Raw genomic sequence first — 18,852 nt, 5'->3', positions numbered from 1 at the left:
AAAACTTTGCGACTGCCCACACTGCATATGCGCGAGTGCCTTCCAACCTGATGTCAGGTCGTGCCCTTCAGTTCTTCATTTTCTACGGAGCGAAGAATTTCGTTTTTCTCTGAACTCCATTCAGAATTTGTTGCTTTCCCGCTTTGCGTCTTTTATTTTCTATATTCATTTTTACTTCTTAGGTTTTGTTTTTTTGACTGGTTTTCATAAAAAAAAAAAAAGAAAGAGAACTTTTCTGTCAAAGGCCACTTCCATCCATGGGGTTGGCTTCTTCAATGGTAGTTACGGTTTTTGCTACTGGTGGCTTTCTTCTGTAACACCTTTTTTATTTATTCATTAAATAATTCTTTTACGCCCTTTTTTTCTGTCGGGAACAGTTCTTCAGCGCGAGCAGGGGCAGTGCCAGGTCTTCACAGCCTTTGACGTTGAAAACATCAGCATTGCAGGACATTTCGCCATTGGGGAAGCCAGCTAAGAGGCCATCCGCTTCCCAACAAGCGTCACAGGTCTCTACAGTATCGACTCAGTCAATGCAGACCAAACAATGATGCCACCGCTCCCCAGCTTCACAGGTTGTCTCACCTTCAAGGTGCGCTTCCTTGCTGAGGTCACCCAAACCAAGGCAACCTGTTGCACCATTTGTGCCAGATCATTCCAAACTTTTACGAATAAAAAAGAAAATGATCGACAAAAATTGGCCATAGTTTTTATTCCTTTAATTGTGGGAAAGCCAAGTTTATATTTATGAGAACTCCTTGAATTAGAGATTTTGTGTGAATTAAATGAGACGGGAACCAAAGAAGAAAAAAATACCATATAGTACCTCAGTACCAGCCCAGCTTGAGCATAGCGTTGCGAGGCCTAAAAGTACCAGTGTCATCTGTACAGTGGAGCATCGATCATCTCCTCTGAAGCATCATCATTCCTCTTCTCGATGATGTTCACCTTCCAATCATTGTTCTTCACATCGATGTTCCAGATCTTCTCGTCAATGTTCTTCTTCAAAGCATCGATCTTCTACTTCGAAACATCATTGATCCTCTTCGTGGCATTCATCGCATCGATCTCCTGAGGAGATATAACAAAATGAAAGATTGTTTACATTTTTTTCCCTTCATTTTATTATCCTATTTACCGTATTTTCACGTAGATAAAGCGCTCCCATGTAAAACGCGCTCACAGGTATAGTGCGCGGGAAACCAAAATATATGTATAAAAATTTTTGTATACCGCGCATGCTGCCCGACTCTCCCGTCGCCGCCCGGCTCTCTTTTCGCCCGCCCCGACTCTCCTCTGGTCACCCCGACTCTCCTTTCGCCCCGCCCCGACTCTCCTCTCCCTCTTGAAGTCCTGTCCCCATCCTGAAAGCCTGATGCCCCCCCGACGTCCGATACACCCCCCCCGCAGGACCGCGCGCACCCCCACCCCGAAGGACTGCTCGCATGCACCCCCACCCTGAAGGACCGCTCGCATGCACCCCCACCCTGAAGGACCGCTCGCACCCCCACAGCCTCCCGCCCCCCCCCATCATGTAGAAGCTCCTACCGGTGTCCTGCTGCTTCCTCTTGGCGGTCCCGGCCCTTCTGTGAGCCCTGCGCCTACGCTGCTTCCTCTTCAGGCGGTCCCGCCCTTTTTCTGACGTCAAGCCCTCTTGCCCCGCCGACTCCCCGACACGATCGGGGCAAGAGGGAGCTCAAGCCCTCTTGCCCCAGCCAACCGCGGCACCCCGACACGATCGGGGCAAGAGGGAGCTCAAGCCCTCTTGCCCCCCCCCCCCCGACTCCCCAACTCCCCGACAATATCGGGCCAGGAGGGAGCCCAAGCCCTCCTGGCCACGGCGACCCCCCTACCCCCACTCCACACTACATTACGGGCAGGAGGGATCCCAGGCCCTCCTGCCCTCGACGCAAACCCCCCCCCTCAACGACCGCCCCCCCAAAGAACCTCCGACCGCCCCCCCAGCCGACCCGCGACCCCCCTGGCCGACCCCCCACGACACCCCCACCCCCCCTTCTCCGTACCTTTGTGTAGTTGGCCGGACAGACGGGAGCCAAAGCCAAACCCGCCTGTCCGGCAGGCAGCCAACGACGGAATGAGGCCGGATTGGCCCATCCGTCCCAAAGCTCCGCCTACTGGTGGGGCCTAAGGTGCCTAGGCCAATCAGAATAGGCCCGGGAGCCTTAGGTCCCTCCTGGGGGCGGGCCCTTGGGCACAAGGTCGGGTTGGGCCCATGTGCCTAAGGCCCCACCCCTAGGAGGGACCTAAGGCTCCCGGGCCTATTCTGATTGGCCCAGGCACCTTAGGCCCCACCAGTAGGCGGAGCTTTGGGACGGATGGGCCAATCCGGCCTCATTCCGTCATTGGCTGCCTGCCGGACAGGCGGGTTTGGCTCCCGTCTGTCCGGCCAACTACACAAAGGTACGGGGAAGAGGGTGGGGGTCGGCCAGGGGGGTCGCGGGTCGGCTGGGGGGGCGGTCGGAGGTTCTTTGGGGGGGGGCGGTCGTTGGGGGGAGGGGGGTTTGCGTTGAGGGCAGGAGGGCCAGGGATCCCTCCTGCCCGTAATGTAGTGCGGGGTGGGGGTAGGGGGTCGCCGTGGCCAGGAGGGTTTGAGCTCCCTCCTGGCCTGAACAACTAGCGGGTGGGGGGGTCGCCAGGGCCAGGAGGACTTGGGCTCCCTCCTGGCCCGAACAACTAGCGGGGGGGGGGGGGGGTCGCCAGAGCCAGGAGGGCTTGGGCTCCCTCTTGGCCCGATATTGTTGGGGAGTCGGGGAGTCGGCGGGGCAAGAGGGCTTGACGTCAGAGAAAGGGCGGGACCGCCACAAGAGGAAGCAGCGCAGGCGCTGGGCTCACAGAAGGTCCGGGACCGCCAAGAGGAAGCAGCAGGACACCGGTGGGAGCTTCTACATGATGGGGGGGGGGGTCGGGAGGCTGTGGGGGTGCGAGCGGTTCTTCAGGGTGGGGGTGCGGGTGGGAGTGCGTGCGAGCAGTCCTTCGGGGTGGGGGTGCGGGTGCGTGCGAGCGGTCATTCGGGGTGGGGGGCGAGCGGTCCTGCGGGGGGGGTGAATCGGACGTCGGGGGGGGGGGGAACTATGTAAAAAAAATTTTGTACAACGCGCTCACACGTATAACGTGCCAGGTTATGCACGGTTTGTAAAAATCGTGTATAACGCGCGCGTTATATGCGTGAAAATACGGTAGTTTTGTTTTAGTATTTTTCGTTGTCCGTCCTTTCTTTTTGCTGCGGCTTCTTTGGCCATTTTAGGCTTGAACACCTGGTTGGATTTCTTTTTTTTAAATTAAAAAAAAACCAATTGAACTATTCAATTTCACTTTGGCTATGTTTCCCCTGAAGTCACTTAAAACCCCCAGTGATTTTATGAAGTACCTTAATTTTCGCTCCATAAGAACCGATCACAGCCATGCAGAAAGCAATGCGGGAGCGCGGAAAGCTTTGCTCCTGACCTCCGCGCCACTGGCTAGGAAATAGGAGACAGCTAGCGAGGGAGAGATCACGCTGGACCACCAGGTTATTTGCAACAGCGGGTTTGGGGTTTTAAAAAAGTGCGGTGGCAGTGGGCGTGCAGGAGGGGTGTTTAACAAAGATGTTGCAGGCATGTGGCGGCGCAGCAGGTGGGATGTTTTAAAAAGGTGTGGCAGGCATGTGGCGGTGCATGGGCGGAGTGTTTTAAAAAGGTGCAGCGGGCATGTGGCAGCGCAGCGGGTGGGGTGTTTTAAAAAGGTGCGGCGGCTGGAGGGGTGTTTTTAAACGGTATGGGGGGGGGATAAATTTTTTTTGTACCTTTGCTACATAAATCGCATCAAGCTTTCCACCCACTTTTGGGTGGGGGAAAAAGTGTGTCTTATGGGAGCAAAAAATACTAGGTGCAGCAAAACCATTTCTGTGACTAATACAGTTGGTGCTTGCTGTGCCTAGGACCTGACCATACAACCTCTAATTGTAGAAAAAGATGCAGAAAAGGTTGAGAGGCCCAGCACAAGAAAATGTTTTGCATGAAACTATTTTTCTTTAGAAAATTTAACTTTTAAGCCTAGAGATGCATTATGGAATATTCTGCACATGCTACAAATATTTTGTTAAAGATTGTGAAGTGCCTTGTAAAATATAAAATAATGTAACTCACTATCTTATAGGTGATGATGATGAAATTCCTCAAGAATTGTTGTTGGGAAAGCATCAGCTTAATGAATTGGGTAGTGAATCAGCAAAAATTAAAGCAATGGGCATTATGGACAAGGTATGTGGATAATGCTTGAAAGAACAGTTATTGAATAAATATTTTGATGCTGAACTTTGCTATTTTAGAAATATTCAAAGGATAGCATGAAATTCTTTGTATGTATGTGGTGGGGTAATTGCAATTAAAGCTATATACAGTGAGACGTGGTTTATATTTTAACCATGCAAACTAGTATCACAGATTTTCATGAAAGCTTGCAAAAATAGATTAGTTACTTCTGATTGATGGCTTACCAGTTACTTTACTGAGATTGTTGCTAACAGCATGATTACTACTAATAATTTGAACATTTTTGATTTATCTGTGTTACTTGTCTTAAGTGGAATTTGACAATAATTCAACCTGTGTGAGTACTATGTCTGTTATTTCACTTCCTAACAATAATGTAATCATGCTAAAATGATGTAATTTTTTTTAATCTAAAGGGTTCTTCAGTTTTCATACTACCTACTAAATCAGGGGTGTACAATTCCAGCCCTGGAGGGCCGAATCCAGTCGGGTTTTCAGGATTTCCCCAGTGAATTTGCCTGAGATCTATTTGCCTGCACTACTTCCATTGTATGCATATTGATCTCATGCATATTCATTTGGGAAAACCAGGCCTGACAAGGGCCAAAGTTGTGCACCCCTGTACTAAATGAATGTATATCTCCTAATTAAACTGTGAAATTTTCCTCCTCTTTTACAAAGCTGCGCTAGCATCTGCTGTGTGGAAAAAGCCCTGAAGCCCTTTAAATCCTTATGCGCTTTGGGGCAGTGTGACGATAGATGTATATGCTCTAAAAATATTTTTCCAGTGCAATTTGTAAGACATTCTAGACCAGGGGTGGGCAACAAGGGCCGCAATCCAATTGGGTTTTCAGGAATTCCCCAATGAATATGCATGAAATCTATTTGCATAAAATGGAAGCAGTGCATGCAAATATATCTCATGATGAAATGTTCTATGTTTTGAGAGAATGGGGGATATGAGTATTTTGAGGTTGCCAGCTGTCTAGGCCTACCCCGAGATAGAGACCTCACACTCTATATACTGGTATCAATCAATAAGCATATTTATTAACAAATCAGTAACAGCTTACAAGAATAAATCATTCAGCATATAGAGTAACAGAATGTGATCTTCAGGCCTGAGGATCCTCTGATGTCTGTTCTGCTTTCACAATCACAAAGGCTGTCTCTTATACAATTCTTGACAGCTTGAGGCCACGTTGGCACATATCATATTGTTAGTTTTTATTGGTCACTTACAAACGTCATTACATTCATCAGTTTATTAATTGGTTCATAATATCTGTGTCACACCATATGCATGTCCTGTTTACCAGAAAATCTATCTTTTCCTGCATATTCCCCTTTAATCTACCACATCAGCAACTTCAAGCCATCGTCCAGTAAAAGCCTGTCCATCACAGGATATTCTTGCAAAATAATGTATTTTTATATTCTTGGTTAAGACATGTTCTCATCCTTCTCAGATCCACTTCCCTGGCATTACAGCAGATGTGACACCAGTTGCCATGTAAAATAATAAGTTTCGTTTCACTCGCTCATTTTTTTTCTCTTGGCTTGCTGATTTCAGCTTGACAGTTTAAAGGCTTGACAGTTTTTAGTCAGAGCATTCTCAGCCATCTTAGGCCTTTAATTGTGTTTATTGGCCTAATACGTTAGGGGATTTCAGGGTAGGCTCTTCACCTGTTACCTGTACAGGACTCTCGCGCTCTCTCTCTCTCCTCCCTTCTCATCCCCCTCTTCGAACCCTGAGAAGGGTTTGAAACCGCAAGGTCAAGATGTTGTCGAAGGTCATGCTGGTGTTGATCACGGAGTACAGGCATAGGGCCCAAAGACTTGAAATTGAGCTTGATAAAGTATTAAAAGGACAAATGACTAATCCAACCCAAGTTAAACTACTAGGACAATCGTTACAGTATGACTCAGAAATCATGAGAAATCAAATAATTATTACAATAAATAAATCTCGCAAAACATATGCCATAGGTGGAAAATATATGTGATTAAACATCTAAAGATACTTTGCTTTTATGGCTTCATCCTGTTATGAGTATACTATATCAAAAAGGAATAAAAGGATAAATTAACAAGTTAGATTATCTCTATGCCCTTCCAAAATAGCTGGGATCAGTGCAAACTCGGCTGGGTCCAAACGTTATCAGGTTATGCTCATAGGCCAAATTGGAAATCCAGGTAACCACATCAGTTCTTGTTATCATAGTCTGTAGTGCACTTCTTAGGATCAGAAGAAGTGAATGGGTTTAAGTCATCCTTGCGTCTTCACTGCACTTCACCTCAGCTCTAGCAGCAAGAAAGGAGATGGAGAGAATCCAATTGAAATGGGAAATAATTAAGGCGCAATTACGGGAGTCAAAACAGGATGAAAATGCATAAAAGTCACAATTGAGCAGAACACATGAATCTAGTAATTAGCCTGTTATTAAAAAAAAATATATATATATATATATATATACTAATACTGCATAAGTCCATAAAAAGGGTTAAAATGCAAATCAACAAGTCGATGATTGTGGGGAGGCAAAAATGAAGCTGTAGAAATTCAAAGCCATAAAGATAATCCAGTCATTAGTAGCAACAGTCAATAAGTCTTTACTGGTAAGTCTTTAGGGTTTCTAGGCACTCATCATATTCCTTCTCTGGTAACAAGGTCCTTCTAGTGGGGCTCATCCATCATCTGGATCTCATACGAGTGGAAAATCCTCAGCAAAGATATCTCAAATATCTTTAGTAACTAGCATTAGTCCATAGGTGTGCAAATAAGTCACTAATAGCAGAATTGCAACTGTAATATCGGAAACATTTCATTCAAAAGATTCTCATGTAACAAACAGCGTCATCTGATATGGTAGTTGTCTTACTGAAGCGAATCACAATCAACAAGAAATAAATATATGAAATCTAATATAATAAAGAGCTAGCTGCGCATGTGCACTCCTATTTGCGTGTTCTGTGCGCTGTAGGTCTGTGGCCGAAGGAGTGCGCATGCGCGCTAATACGTCACCAGCATATCGCCTCCACAAGCCGGTTCGCAGCCAGACGACGATCTCCGTTCCTCCTGCCGCCGCCGATCTCCGTTCCTCCTTTGCCGCCCACCCCCTTCTCTTCCCGCGGGCCCGAATGGCAATTCCAGCAGTGTGTGCATCAGTCTTCACACGCTGCTTCGGGCCCTTCTACTGCCCTGATTTGCTGTGCCGCGTCTCTGATGATGTCATCAGGGACCTGCCAGAGTAAATCAGGGCAGTAGAAGGGCCTGAAGCAGCGTGTGGAGACTGATGCAAGCGCTGCTGGAATCACCACCTTTGTAGTCCGGACCACGGGAAGGGAAAGGGGGGGTAGAGGAAACGCTAATGCTGCTGCACAAGGAACTGGTGTGGGGGGAGGTAAATGGAGGGGGATGGAATGCTGCTTTGGACAGACAGACAGAGGGAGGAAGGGAGAACATAAGAAGCGCCATCTCCGGATCAGACCTTCGGTCCATCAAGTCCGCGATCCGCACACGCGGAGGCCCTGCTAAGTATACACCTGGCTTATTTTATAGCCAACCATATCTTTATATGCCTCTCTCAAGGAGATATGCATCTAGTTTGCTTTTGAAGCCTAGGACTGTCGATTCCGCAATAATCTCCCCTGGGAGAGTATTCCAGATGTCAACCACTCTCTGTGTGAAGCAGAACTTCCTGATATTAGTCCTGAACTTGCCCCCCCTTAGCTTCATTTCATGTCCTCTTGTCCGTGTCAAATTGGACAATGTAAATAATCTTCTCTGCTCTATTTTGTCGATTCCTTTCAGTATTTTGAAGGTCTCGATCATATCCCCACGCAGTCTCCTTTTCTCAAGGGAGAACAATCCCAGTGTTTTAAGTCGATCCTCATATTCCAGTTTCTCCATACCCTTCACTAGTTTAGTTGCTCGTCTCTGCACCCTCTCCAGCAGTTTTATATCCTTCTTTAAGTAGGGAGACCAATGTTGGACACAGTATTCCAAGTGGGGTCTGACCATTGCCCTATAAAGCGGCATTATAACTTTCTCCGATCTACTCGAGATTCCTTTCTTTATCATGCCCAACATGAGACAGAAAGAAAAGAAGAAAGACACAGGGGCAGGGAGATACACAGAAAGACAGACAGGCAAAGGGGGCCAGGGACAGAGACAGACAGAAAGGACAGCGGGAGCCGCGTCAGGAGGGGTGCGGGATGTGGCAGTGGGAACTTTTCCAATGGGCGGCTGTCGGGAACCTCTGATCAGGGGCAGAGCAAGGTAAGAGTATCATAGGGATAAGAAGGAGGAGGGAGGATAAAAAAGGAAGGGATGCCTACTGCTGGACAGGTGGAGAAGGAAAGAGATGCTGATGGACAGGGTAGGTGAAGAAAAAGGAACGGAGGACTAATATTGGACAGGGGGAGAAGGAAACAGGTGCTGCTGGACAGGGGGGAGGTAAAACAAAGGGAGAAGGGCTGCTGCTGCATAAGGAGAGCAGTGAAGGGGTGGTGGTGGACACAGTGGAGGTAAAAGGAAGGGAAAATGGACAGGGGGAGCAGGCAAGGGGTGGTTATGGACAGCCAAGGAAAAAGAAAGGCAGAAAGAAAGAAAGCGGCTAAGGAGAGAGAGAGAAAGAAAGAAAGACAGACACACACACATATGTTCTAGCACCCGTTAATGTAACGTGCTTAAAGACTAGTATATATATATATATATATTGCTTAGTTTGTTTCCAGCTATGCCTAAGTAGTATCACTAAAAAACAGAAATTAAAATTTATGTGCTTCAAATCAAATAAGTATATCTGAAGTATATCTGACAACCTAAAGGAATTATAGCTACAGTGGCATATGATGTAAAAATATCAAAACATAGCAAGGAATCTGACCTAAATAAAAAGAATGGTACTGCTACAAATTCAAACATAATAACACATAGGCTATATTAAATCATATTAAAGTGAAAATAATAAAAATAAAAAATAAAATAAAATGTAAAGGGGAATCTAGCAAAGTCATAGACATAAATGGTTGTTTAGCTCATAATATATTTCATTAAGGAAAAACAAAAACAGAACAATACACATTGCTTAAAGCTAGACAAATAATTTTTCTAACAAGAAGTGAACAACCTTTAATGGGTTAACATTATAGAATATGTTTCTCTGTTGAAACACTCAGAAACTTGGCTTGGGACTTAAGAAATAAAAAGCAGAAGTTATTCTCAGTTCGGTATGTTAGCACAACATTAATTAATATTACCATTTGGGATAGGAGTGGATCATAAGAACCCTATGCAATATGTTCCAGTTATTGTAGAGACATGAATAATGAAAAAAACAAAAATAAAATAGCTGCTGATAATTTCAAGTTAAATAAATAGAGCACTACAAGTTAGGAGGGGGGGGGGAGGGTAGCACTATACACTAAGGATAATATAAAAACTACCAGACTCACAGAGGTTAGATACACAGGGGAATCACTTTGGGTAAACCTGGCCAGAGGGAATGAAAAATGCCTTTACCTCGGTGTGGTATACAGACCCCCAAGACAACAGGAAGAAAAAGACAAGGAATTGATTGAAGACATAGAGAACATCACTTTGCGTGGTGACACAGTACTGTTAGGGGACTTCAATATGCCAGATGCATACCACTCTCCGCGATTACGAGTGGTAGCAGAAGAATATTAACCTCCATTAAGGGTGCACAACTCAAACAAATGGTATTAGAGCCCACAAGGGAACAGACAATACTGGACCTGGTACTCACCAATGGAGACAGTGTCTCAGAGGTATCAGTAGGAGACACGCTGGCCTCCAGTGACCACAACATGGTATGGCTCAACCTCAGGAAAGGCTTCTCTAAATCAAACACAGCAACGAGGGTCCTCAACTTTAGGGGCGCAGACTTTGACCACATGAGAGACTTTGTCCATCAAGAGCTGCAAAACCATGCAGAAACTGACAATCCGGAAACTATGTGGTTAAATCTGAAATCCATCCTGAACGAAGCAACTAACCGCTACATTAATACAGTAAGCAAACGCCGGAGAAACAAAAGACCACAATGGTTCAACAAGGAAATTTCGGACCTCATTAAAAAGAAACAAGAAGCATTTATCACCTACAAACATCTTGGGAAGAGGGAGGCAAGGGAAGACTATCTGGTCAGATCGAAAGCTGTCAAAAAAGCAGTCAGGGAGGCCAAACTACGAACAGAAGAAGATCTAGCACGAAACATTAAAAAAGGGGATAAATCCTTCTTCAGGTACATTAGCAACAGGAAGAGAAACAAGGATGGGATAGAGCGCCTTAGGCAGTCAGATGGAAACTACGCGGAATCTGATTCTACCAAGGCAGAACTACTAAACGAATACTTCTGCTCAGTATTCACCTGTGAAGCACCGGGAGCTGGTCCGCAACTACAGATAAGAGACAGTCAAAAAGACCTATTCAAAGATTTTGAGTTTACACCCAGTAGCGTCTACTACGAACTTTCAAGACTCAAAGTAGACAAAGCCATGGGACCAGACAATCTACACCCCAGGGTGCTCAGAGAGCTGTGTGAAGTTTTAGCTGAACCACTATCCGTGCTCTTCAATCTTTCCATGCGCACGGGAAGAGTACCCCTGGACTGGAAAACAGCTAACGTAATTCCACTCCACAAAAAGGGCTGCAGAACAGAAACAGAAAATTACAGACCGGTGAGTCTCGCATCCATAGTGTGCAAACTCATGGAAACACTGATCAAACAGGAACTCGACCAAATACTAGAAGAAGAAAATCTACGTGATCCACACCAACACGGATTTACCAGGGGAAGGTCCTGCCAATCTAATCTGATTGACTTCTTTGACTGGGTGACTAGTCATCTGGATGCCGGGGAGTCCCTGGATGTGATTTATTTGGACTTCAGCAAAGCTTTTGACAGCGTCCCACACCGCAGGCTGTTAAACAAACTAAAATCTATGGGATTAGGGGATACACTCACTACATGGATTAGGGATTGGCTAAGCGGTAGGCTTCAAAGGGTGATGGTAAACGGTACCCCCTCCAAAACATCAGCAGTGACAAGTGGAGTACCACAGGGCTCCGTCTTAGGGCCGATTCTATTCAATTTATTCATAGGAGATATTACCCAAGGGCTTAGAGGAAAAGTATCACTGTTTGCCGATGACGCCAAACTATGCAACATAGTAGGTAAAAGCAGTGTGCCTGACATTATGACGCAGGACCTACGGCAGCTGGAACAGTGGTCATCAACTTGGCAGCTAAGCTTCAATGCTAAAAAATGTAAAGTGATGCACCTAGGTAAAAAAAATCCACACAGAACTTACACACTAAATGGTGAAACCTTGTCCAGGACCAAGGCAGAACGTGATTTAGGAGTGATCATTAGTGATGATATGAAGGCTGCCAATCAGGTGGAGATGGCTTCGTCCAAGGCTAGACAAATGATGGGCTGCATCCGTAGGGGTTTTGTCAGCAGAAAACCTGAAGTCATAATGCCATTGTACAGATCCATGGTGAGACCTCATCTGGAGTATTGTGTTCAATTCTGGAGACCGCACTACCGGAAAGATGTGTTGAGAATGGAGTCGGTTCAGCGAATGGCTACCAGGATGGTCTTGGGGCTCAGGGAACTCACGTACGAAGAAAGGCTGAAAAAACTGCGGATGTACTCCCTGGAAGAACGGAGAGAGAGGGGAGACATGATTGAGACCTTTAAGTATATTACGGGACGTATAGAGGTCAAAGATGCTATCTTCTGTCTTACAGGGCCCTCGGTTACAAGAGGGCACTCGCTGAAAGTCAGGGGAGGGAAATTTTACGGTGATACCAGGAAGTACTTCTTCACCGAAAGGGTAATCGATCATTGGAACGAGCTACCTCAGCAGGTGATTGAGACCAGCAACGTGTCAGATTTTAAGAGAAAATGGGATATTCACGTGGGATCTCTAGGGGAATAAACGTTAGGGAGTGGGTCATTGGTGTGGGCAGACTTGATGGGCTAAGGCCCTTTTCTGCCGTCAATTTTCTATGTTTCTATGTTTCTACATTTCCCAGTGTCCCTAAACACAGACACATCAACCATGAAGTAGATATGTATATTTGTGTAACGGAAAAAAAAAAAGAAGAGGAAGCATAACTCATTTCTTAAACTTAGATCACAGACAAAGAATAAGGTTTGAAATCGTTGTGGTGAGTAGTGAAAAAATAAGTTTTCTTTCTTTATATTGGTAATTATAGTGAGCGCTCATAAATGGAAATCCACTCGTATTTCCAAAAACACTGAAATTGACATATGACATAATACAACAAATAATAACTCATGTGCTGGAAAACAGACAGAAATTAATTGCTAGCAAGTATTAAGGTAGCGCCCCTCTTGTATAATTTTTTATTTCTTTTTTTTTTTATTTAGAATACTCATAAAAATCATTAGGTGTTCTCTTAAAGTGCATTGTTTTTTTTCCTAACTCTAGAAAACAAATAATCGTTAGTAATGGGAAAAAGTGAGGTGATGGGAAACGCCCATATTAAAAATCCCAAACCTAGAAAGACAAAGGGTGCGTTTATTTTTACATTGCCAGTTATCATATTTAATGCCTGTTAGTTATTTGGTTAGACATAATCACTTGTCACGAATCCTTCCTATCTACGTACACAAATCCTTCCTATCTACGTACTCTATCTTTCTATGAACTTCAATAATCTGCTTATATATTCCCTTCATTGCCAATCTAACATAACACTTTCTATTGACTTCCGGTATTTGTTTCTTATCCCTTCTTTCCAATACTCTTTGTCTTTATATATAAAAACAACAGTGATCCAAATCCTTTCTGTAAATTTTGTTCCCTCTTTCTCAGAAAACAATCTTTTATAATCCAGCTAACTTATATGAAATAAATAATTGTTTAATGAAAGCCTATGGTAACATTGAAACGCAGTTAAAATAGATACTTCCTCTTTCAGTCTCATTCAATCTCATCCCCCTCACCCCCCCCCCAGTTTTGGTTTTTTTTTTCCTCTGGTTCGTGACCACAAAAGAACAGGAAACAAAAACCACGAGAGCAATGCTTTCGCTTTCCCATAAAGTGCCATATATTACACAGGCCAGTACACAAGCGACAGCTAAAATGTAAAGCAAGCAGCATAAACAGAAGAACAAAGGAAGCCATCAGGCAGCATGACAAGCTGAAAATAATACAATAAAACGCAGACTCGGAGCTGTACCAAGGCCAGAAGACCCCTCTTGTCAGTAGCGAAGAAATGAACCCATAAAAACAGAACTAATAAGCCAAAACCCATACAAAATAGTGGCCACACATGATAATACCACTTACACTAATAAAATCCAGGAAGACAACATATCAAGCGTAAATAAAGAAAGCTGGGCAAGGTAAGATGGTATGTCAGTGAAAGCAACGTCATAAACAAGCAGTATTGTGACATCATTAGGGGCTAGGTAACACAAAGCACAATGCAGAGAAGAAGTGTATACTTTCTGCTCAACAATGGTAGGAAATATGGGGGCAGAATGAGGAACAGCAAAACAGGATTATCTAAGTAACGGCTTAACAGAAGACTGGTGAAAAACCAACGGCAGATGGAATCAGGAGGGAACAGGCAAGAGAAAGAAAGCTAGGGCTAGGGGCACAAGACAAATAATCATGGCTAGCATTGGCAGCCAGAGAAGTATAAGACAGTGGGGATTCCTAATGTCAGCAAGAGTAGCGGGAGAAATCAGACATAGCGGGCATGCCTGTTCAAGATGTGGGTTCCCGAGACAGGAGCACTGCTTAACCAAATTTTCCTGTAAAGTGGGTGAAGGTGGGGGACGGGGTGCATTGCTGTTGAATAGTTTCACAGATATCATCTAATGCCTGAGAGATAGTGGCCCACGTGACAGGAGAGTAACGACCAGTATGTGTTGTAAGAGTGCGATCTGCCTGCCATTGCACCTGGTGTGCAACGGGAGGTAGAGAGATAGGGTTAGGGTTAGGAGTATGCGCTGGGGAGAGCAAAGGGACAGTTGACAGTGGCAGAGAGTGGTACAAACGGGAGGACTGAGACGCTAGCAACAAAAGTGGAGAAGCATGAAAATAAGGGGATGGGTCCAGTACAATGGTATCAATGCAATCATGTAGCACAGGAACTGAGGCTGGGTGGGAGACTGCAGGAGCAGGCAACATGGGAGAAATAAACAATATATCCAACAACAAATTGTACGATTAACAAACTGAGTCTAAAAATAAAACTAATAAGGCCTTTACTAACAACATAAGAAAGAAAAAATACTTACAAAATGATGCAATGTGATCACAGAAGAGCAGGTACCTTTGTAGCAATAGCTCAGGTGTGGCCTGAGACCACAGAAACAGCATAACCACGTCGGGGTCACAAAATGAGGTTGCCAGCTGTCTAGGCCTACCCCGAGATAGAGACCTCACACTCTATATACTGGTATCAATCAATAAGTATATTTATTAACAAATCAGTAACAGCTTACAAGAATAAATCATTCAGCATATAGAGTAACAGAATGTGATCTTCAGGCCTGAGGATCCTCTGATGTCTGTTCTGCTTTCACAATCACAAAGGCTGTCTCTTATACAATTCTTGACAGCTTGAGGCCACGTTGGCACATATCATATTGTTAGTTTTTATTGGTCATTTACAAACGTCATTACATTCATCAGTTTACACTGCACAACAATTTTTTGGTTAAGTCTTGATTCCTGAGATGCCCGAAAGGAGAGGGATCCAAGATGGCCGCGAGTGGTTGAATTTCGGAGCGTCTCCTGAGCGTTCGGTAGATATTATAATTTACCTTGTCTGGATATTCAGCTTGCTCTGAAGATTTCCTCATGCCTAAGAGGAGAGGGAGAAGTGCCGCCGGAGCCTCGCGGCGTTCTGTAATTCCTCCTCCTCTCACTATTGAGCGCCTATTGACGCGGCTTCAGAGGGAGCCTGCAACTTCGGGGAATCGCCCGCAGGACTTGGCGGTACGGGGTGACGCCGCCAGAATCCAGGGGCTAGAGGTTACGCTGAGCCCGGAAGAAAGAGATACTCCCCCCCAACCGCAGCATACTAGCTCACCGCAGGCACAAGGCACGTCCATAGAGGCAGTGCCGGTAGCCCAGGAGGCTGGTTCACCTTTGAGCGATGTATTAGAACTATCAAAAGACTTTTTAAGTCTGGAGAGAGATACTGCGGCTGGAACATCAAAGGAAAGGGAGACACAACAAGACTTGATTACTGCAAGTATGGCAGGTGAGACTTCCTTCTTTTTGGTTGAAAAACCCACTGAAATTACAATGGAGTCTCTCTGGGACTTAGTAGTCAAACTGGGAAATTCACTGACTCCACAACTTAAAGCACTAGAAATGAAAGTTGATAAGCAGGAACAAGAATTGACTCAAATGCAATCAGAATTGACTATAGTCAAAGCTACCTCAGACAAAAATAAAAATGAGATAGTAGGGGTCAAACAAGTACAAGAAACTATGATTAGAGATAGTACAAATATCAGGATGAAACTGGAAATGATTGAAAATGGCCAACGAGCCAATAATTTGCGGTTCCTAAACTTTCCCAGGATACCTTCTATGTCTCCTAGGGAAATGTTAAAAAAATACTTCTTGGAGATTTTCTCAGTTTCAGAAGAATTAATTCCACCATTTACACAAGTATTTTACCTGCCTGATAGAAAATTGGATCAGCAATTGATCAACGAGCAACAACAGGAATCAAAATTGGACATTACTACATTACTGGAAAGTTCAATGAAAGAATTAGTTAAACCTGCGACATTACTGGTAACAGTTGTATTGATGCCAGACAAGAACTGGATTATGAAAATGTTCTTTAAAAATAGAACTAAAGAGTTCCTGGGTCAGAAAGTACAAATTTTTTCTGATGTTACCAAAGAGACTCAAAAACGAAGAAAGCAGTTTTTGTTATTAAAATCTGGTGTAATTTCAGTGGGAGGGAAATTTTTCCTTAGATTTCCTTGTAAATGTATTGTTCATTATGGTTCTGATAAATATGTTTTCTTTGATCCGACACACCTAACCAAATTTGTGGCATTGAAACGTCTTGAGAAAGGTGAAAAAATAGAAGTAACAACAGAAATACATGATTAGCTCCCCGCGATTTCATCCATTTAGATTTTCTTAAGTATAAGATTAATCTTATGATCTTTTTGTTTTAATCCACCCTATTGAAGTCTAGGATCCAATTATTGTGGACTAGAGATTGTCTTTATAAGGAGAAGATGTTATGATATTTAATATCTTCTATATCGTATTGTAATTTGTTTTCTTTTTCTTTATGTGTATTTAAAACAATCTTACTGTACAAGATGTTTATGCTTGGGAATAATGTATAAAATTATAAATAAATAATAAAAAAAAAAAAAAAAAAAGTCTTGATTCCTGAAAAGTTTTTGGTGATTATGACAGGTACCAACTTGGTATGCTCAAATATGGTTTTGGTTTTACTGCATCACGTAAGAACTATGAGAAATAGACATTTTTATGTTTACTGACAATAAAATATATAGTCAAGTTTACGTTTCGCACAAGCGACTAAATGAAACAGAATTAAAAGTGTTTTGCTCCCGAGTTTCTTTTATATTCAGTGTCTGGTGCATCACGTTGTAGCATCCAACAATAGTCGGCAAGCATTGACGGATTCCAATTGCCCTGGTATCGTTTCTCCATCGTAGCTATGTCTTGATGAAACCTTTCACCGTGCTCGTCACTCACAGCACCGAGATTTGCGGGGAAGAAGTCCAAGTGTGAATGGAGGAAATGAATCTTGAGTGACATATTGCACTTCATTCTCTTGTATGCTTTGAGAAGTTTGTCTACCAGCTGAATGTAGTTTGGGGCTCTGTAATTGCCCAGAAAATTGTCAACAACGTCTTTCAAGGCTTTCCAGCCAATTTTTTCCGGCCCAACTAACAGATCTTCAAATCGCTTGTCACTCATAACATGTCTGATCTGGGGGCCAACAAAAATACCCTCTTTGATCTTGGCATCAGTTATTCTTGGGAACATCTGTCTTAAATAACGAAAACCTTCCCCTTCCTTGTTCATTGCTTTCACAAAATTCTTCATGAGTCCCAGTTTAATGTGAAGAGGAGGCAAAAATATCTTTGTCGGGTCAACAAGCGATTCATGTGCTACATTTTTCTGTCCTGGAACTAACTTTTTACGGAGTGGCCAGTTCTTTCTAGAATAGTGCGACTCTCTGTCTCGGCTGTCCCATTCGCAGATGAAACAGCAGTACTTTGTATAGCCAAGCTGCAGTCCTAGTAACAGAGCAACGACTTTGAGGTCTCCACAGATATTCCAGTTATACCTGGTATACTGGACATACTTTAGTAACATTTCCATATTCTCATATGTTTCTTTCATATGTGCTGCATAGCCAACAGGTACTGAAGGATAAACGTTGCCATTGTGCAACAGAACAGCTTTCAGGCTTAACATTGACGAATCAATGAAAAGACGCCACTCTTCCGGGTTGTGATCACAACCAAAGACCGAGAACAATCCTTCAATGTCACAACAGAAACAGAGACTGTCGACTTGTGCAAAAAATTTGGTTATATCATGATGCCGGTCTCGAAACACAGAAATTTTCGTACCTGGTGATAGCAAACACCATTCCTGCAGTCTCGAACCTAGCAGCTCAGCTTTTGCTTTTGACAGACCCAAATCTCTGACCAAATCGTTCAATTCGGACTGTGTTATCAGATGTGGATCGCCTGATGAGGATGGTTCAAAATCCGGGTCAATGTCACTGTTAGAACCCTGCACTGCAGTTTCTTCATCTGGTTCGTCTAAGGTCCAATCCTCTGGTGGTTTCGGAACTGGAAGACTGTCATCATGTGGCATGGGTCTCATTGCTGAAGGCAGATTAGGATATTCAATTGACTTCTTGTTTTTGGCAGAGAAACCAGACACATTAGTCAAACAGAAATAACAGTCCGTCACATGGTCTTTCTGTTCTCGCCATATCATCGGAACAGCAAATGGCATCGTCTTTCGAGTACCTCTGAGCCAGGCTCTCAGACTAACAGCACATGTCGCACAGCAAATGTGAGGCGCCCATTGCTTGTCTTGATCACCTATTTTGCAGCCAAAATACAGATGATAGGCTTTCTTTACAAGGGCAGTCATCGAACGTCTCTGAGGCGTAAGTGTATATTCCCCACAGATATAGCAGAATGTGTCGCGGCTGTTACGACACCGACGAGACATATTGCCCGACACCAAAACGTCTATAGCATCAAGCTTACTTACTGTTATATTGCTACAGCTACTATACTACTATACTTTACTATACTGATACTATATACACACACGGACTATCTATATTAACCAAATGAGCAGGATCGGTGTATGGAAGCCACCATTATAGCATGGTGAGACAGCGCAAGCTCGTTCAGACCTGCCCAGACATGCCCAGGATGTCATCTTCCATAAAACAGCTTCCAACCTGGCTAGATTTTATGCATGGACATACCCAGGCGGCACAAACCGTTGTTGATAAGACACTTAT

General features: G+C 44.0%; 1 protein-coding gene across 1 annotated transcript in view; it reads left to right on the top strand.

Moving 5' to 3' along the window:
* The window catches only part of NIPBL (NIPBL cohesin loading factor), a 1,354,860-nt gene that overhangs the window by 627,314 nt on the left and 708,694 nt on the right, over window positions 1-18,852 (top strand). The window contains 1 exon segment of the mRNA XM_033932779.1: window positions 4,153-4,256. Coding sequence (XP_033788670.1) covers window positions 4,153-4,256 — 104 coding nt within the window.

The sequence above is a fragment of the Geotrypetes seraphini genome, chromosome 1 (assembly GCF_902459505.1).
Source record: "Geotrypetes seraphini chromosome 1, aGeoSer1.1, whole genome shotgun sequence".
In the NCBI taxonomy this organism is placed as follows: domain Eukaryota; kingdom Metazoa; phylum Chordata; class Amphibia; order Gymnophiona; family Dermophiidae; genus Geotrypetes; species Geotrypetes seraphini.
This window is presented reverse-complemented; position numbering and strand designations above follow the sequence as displayed.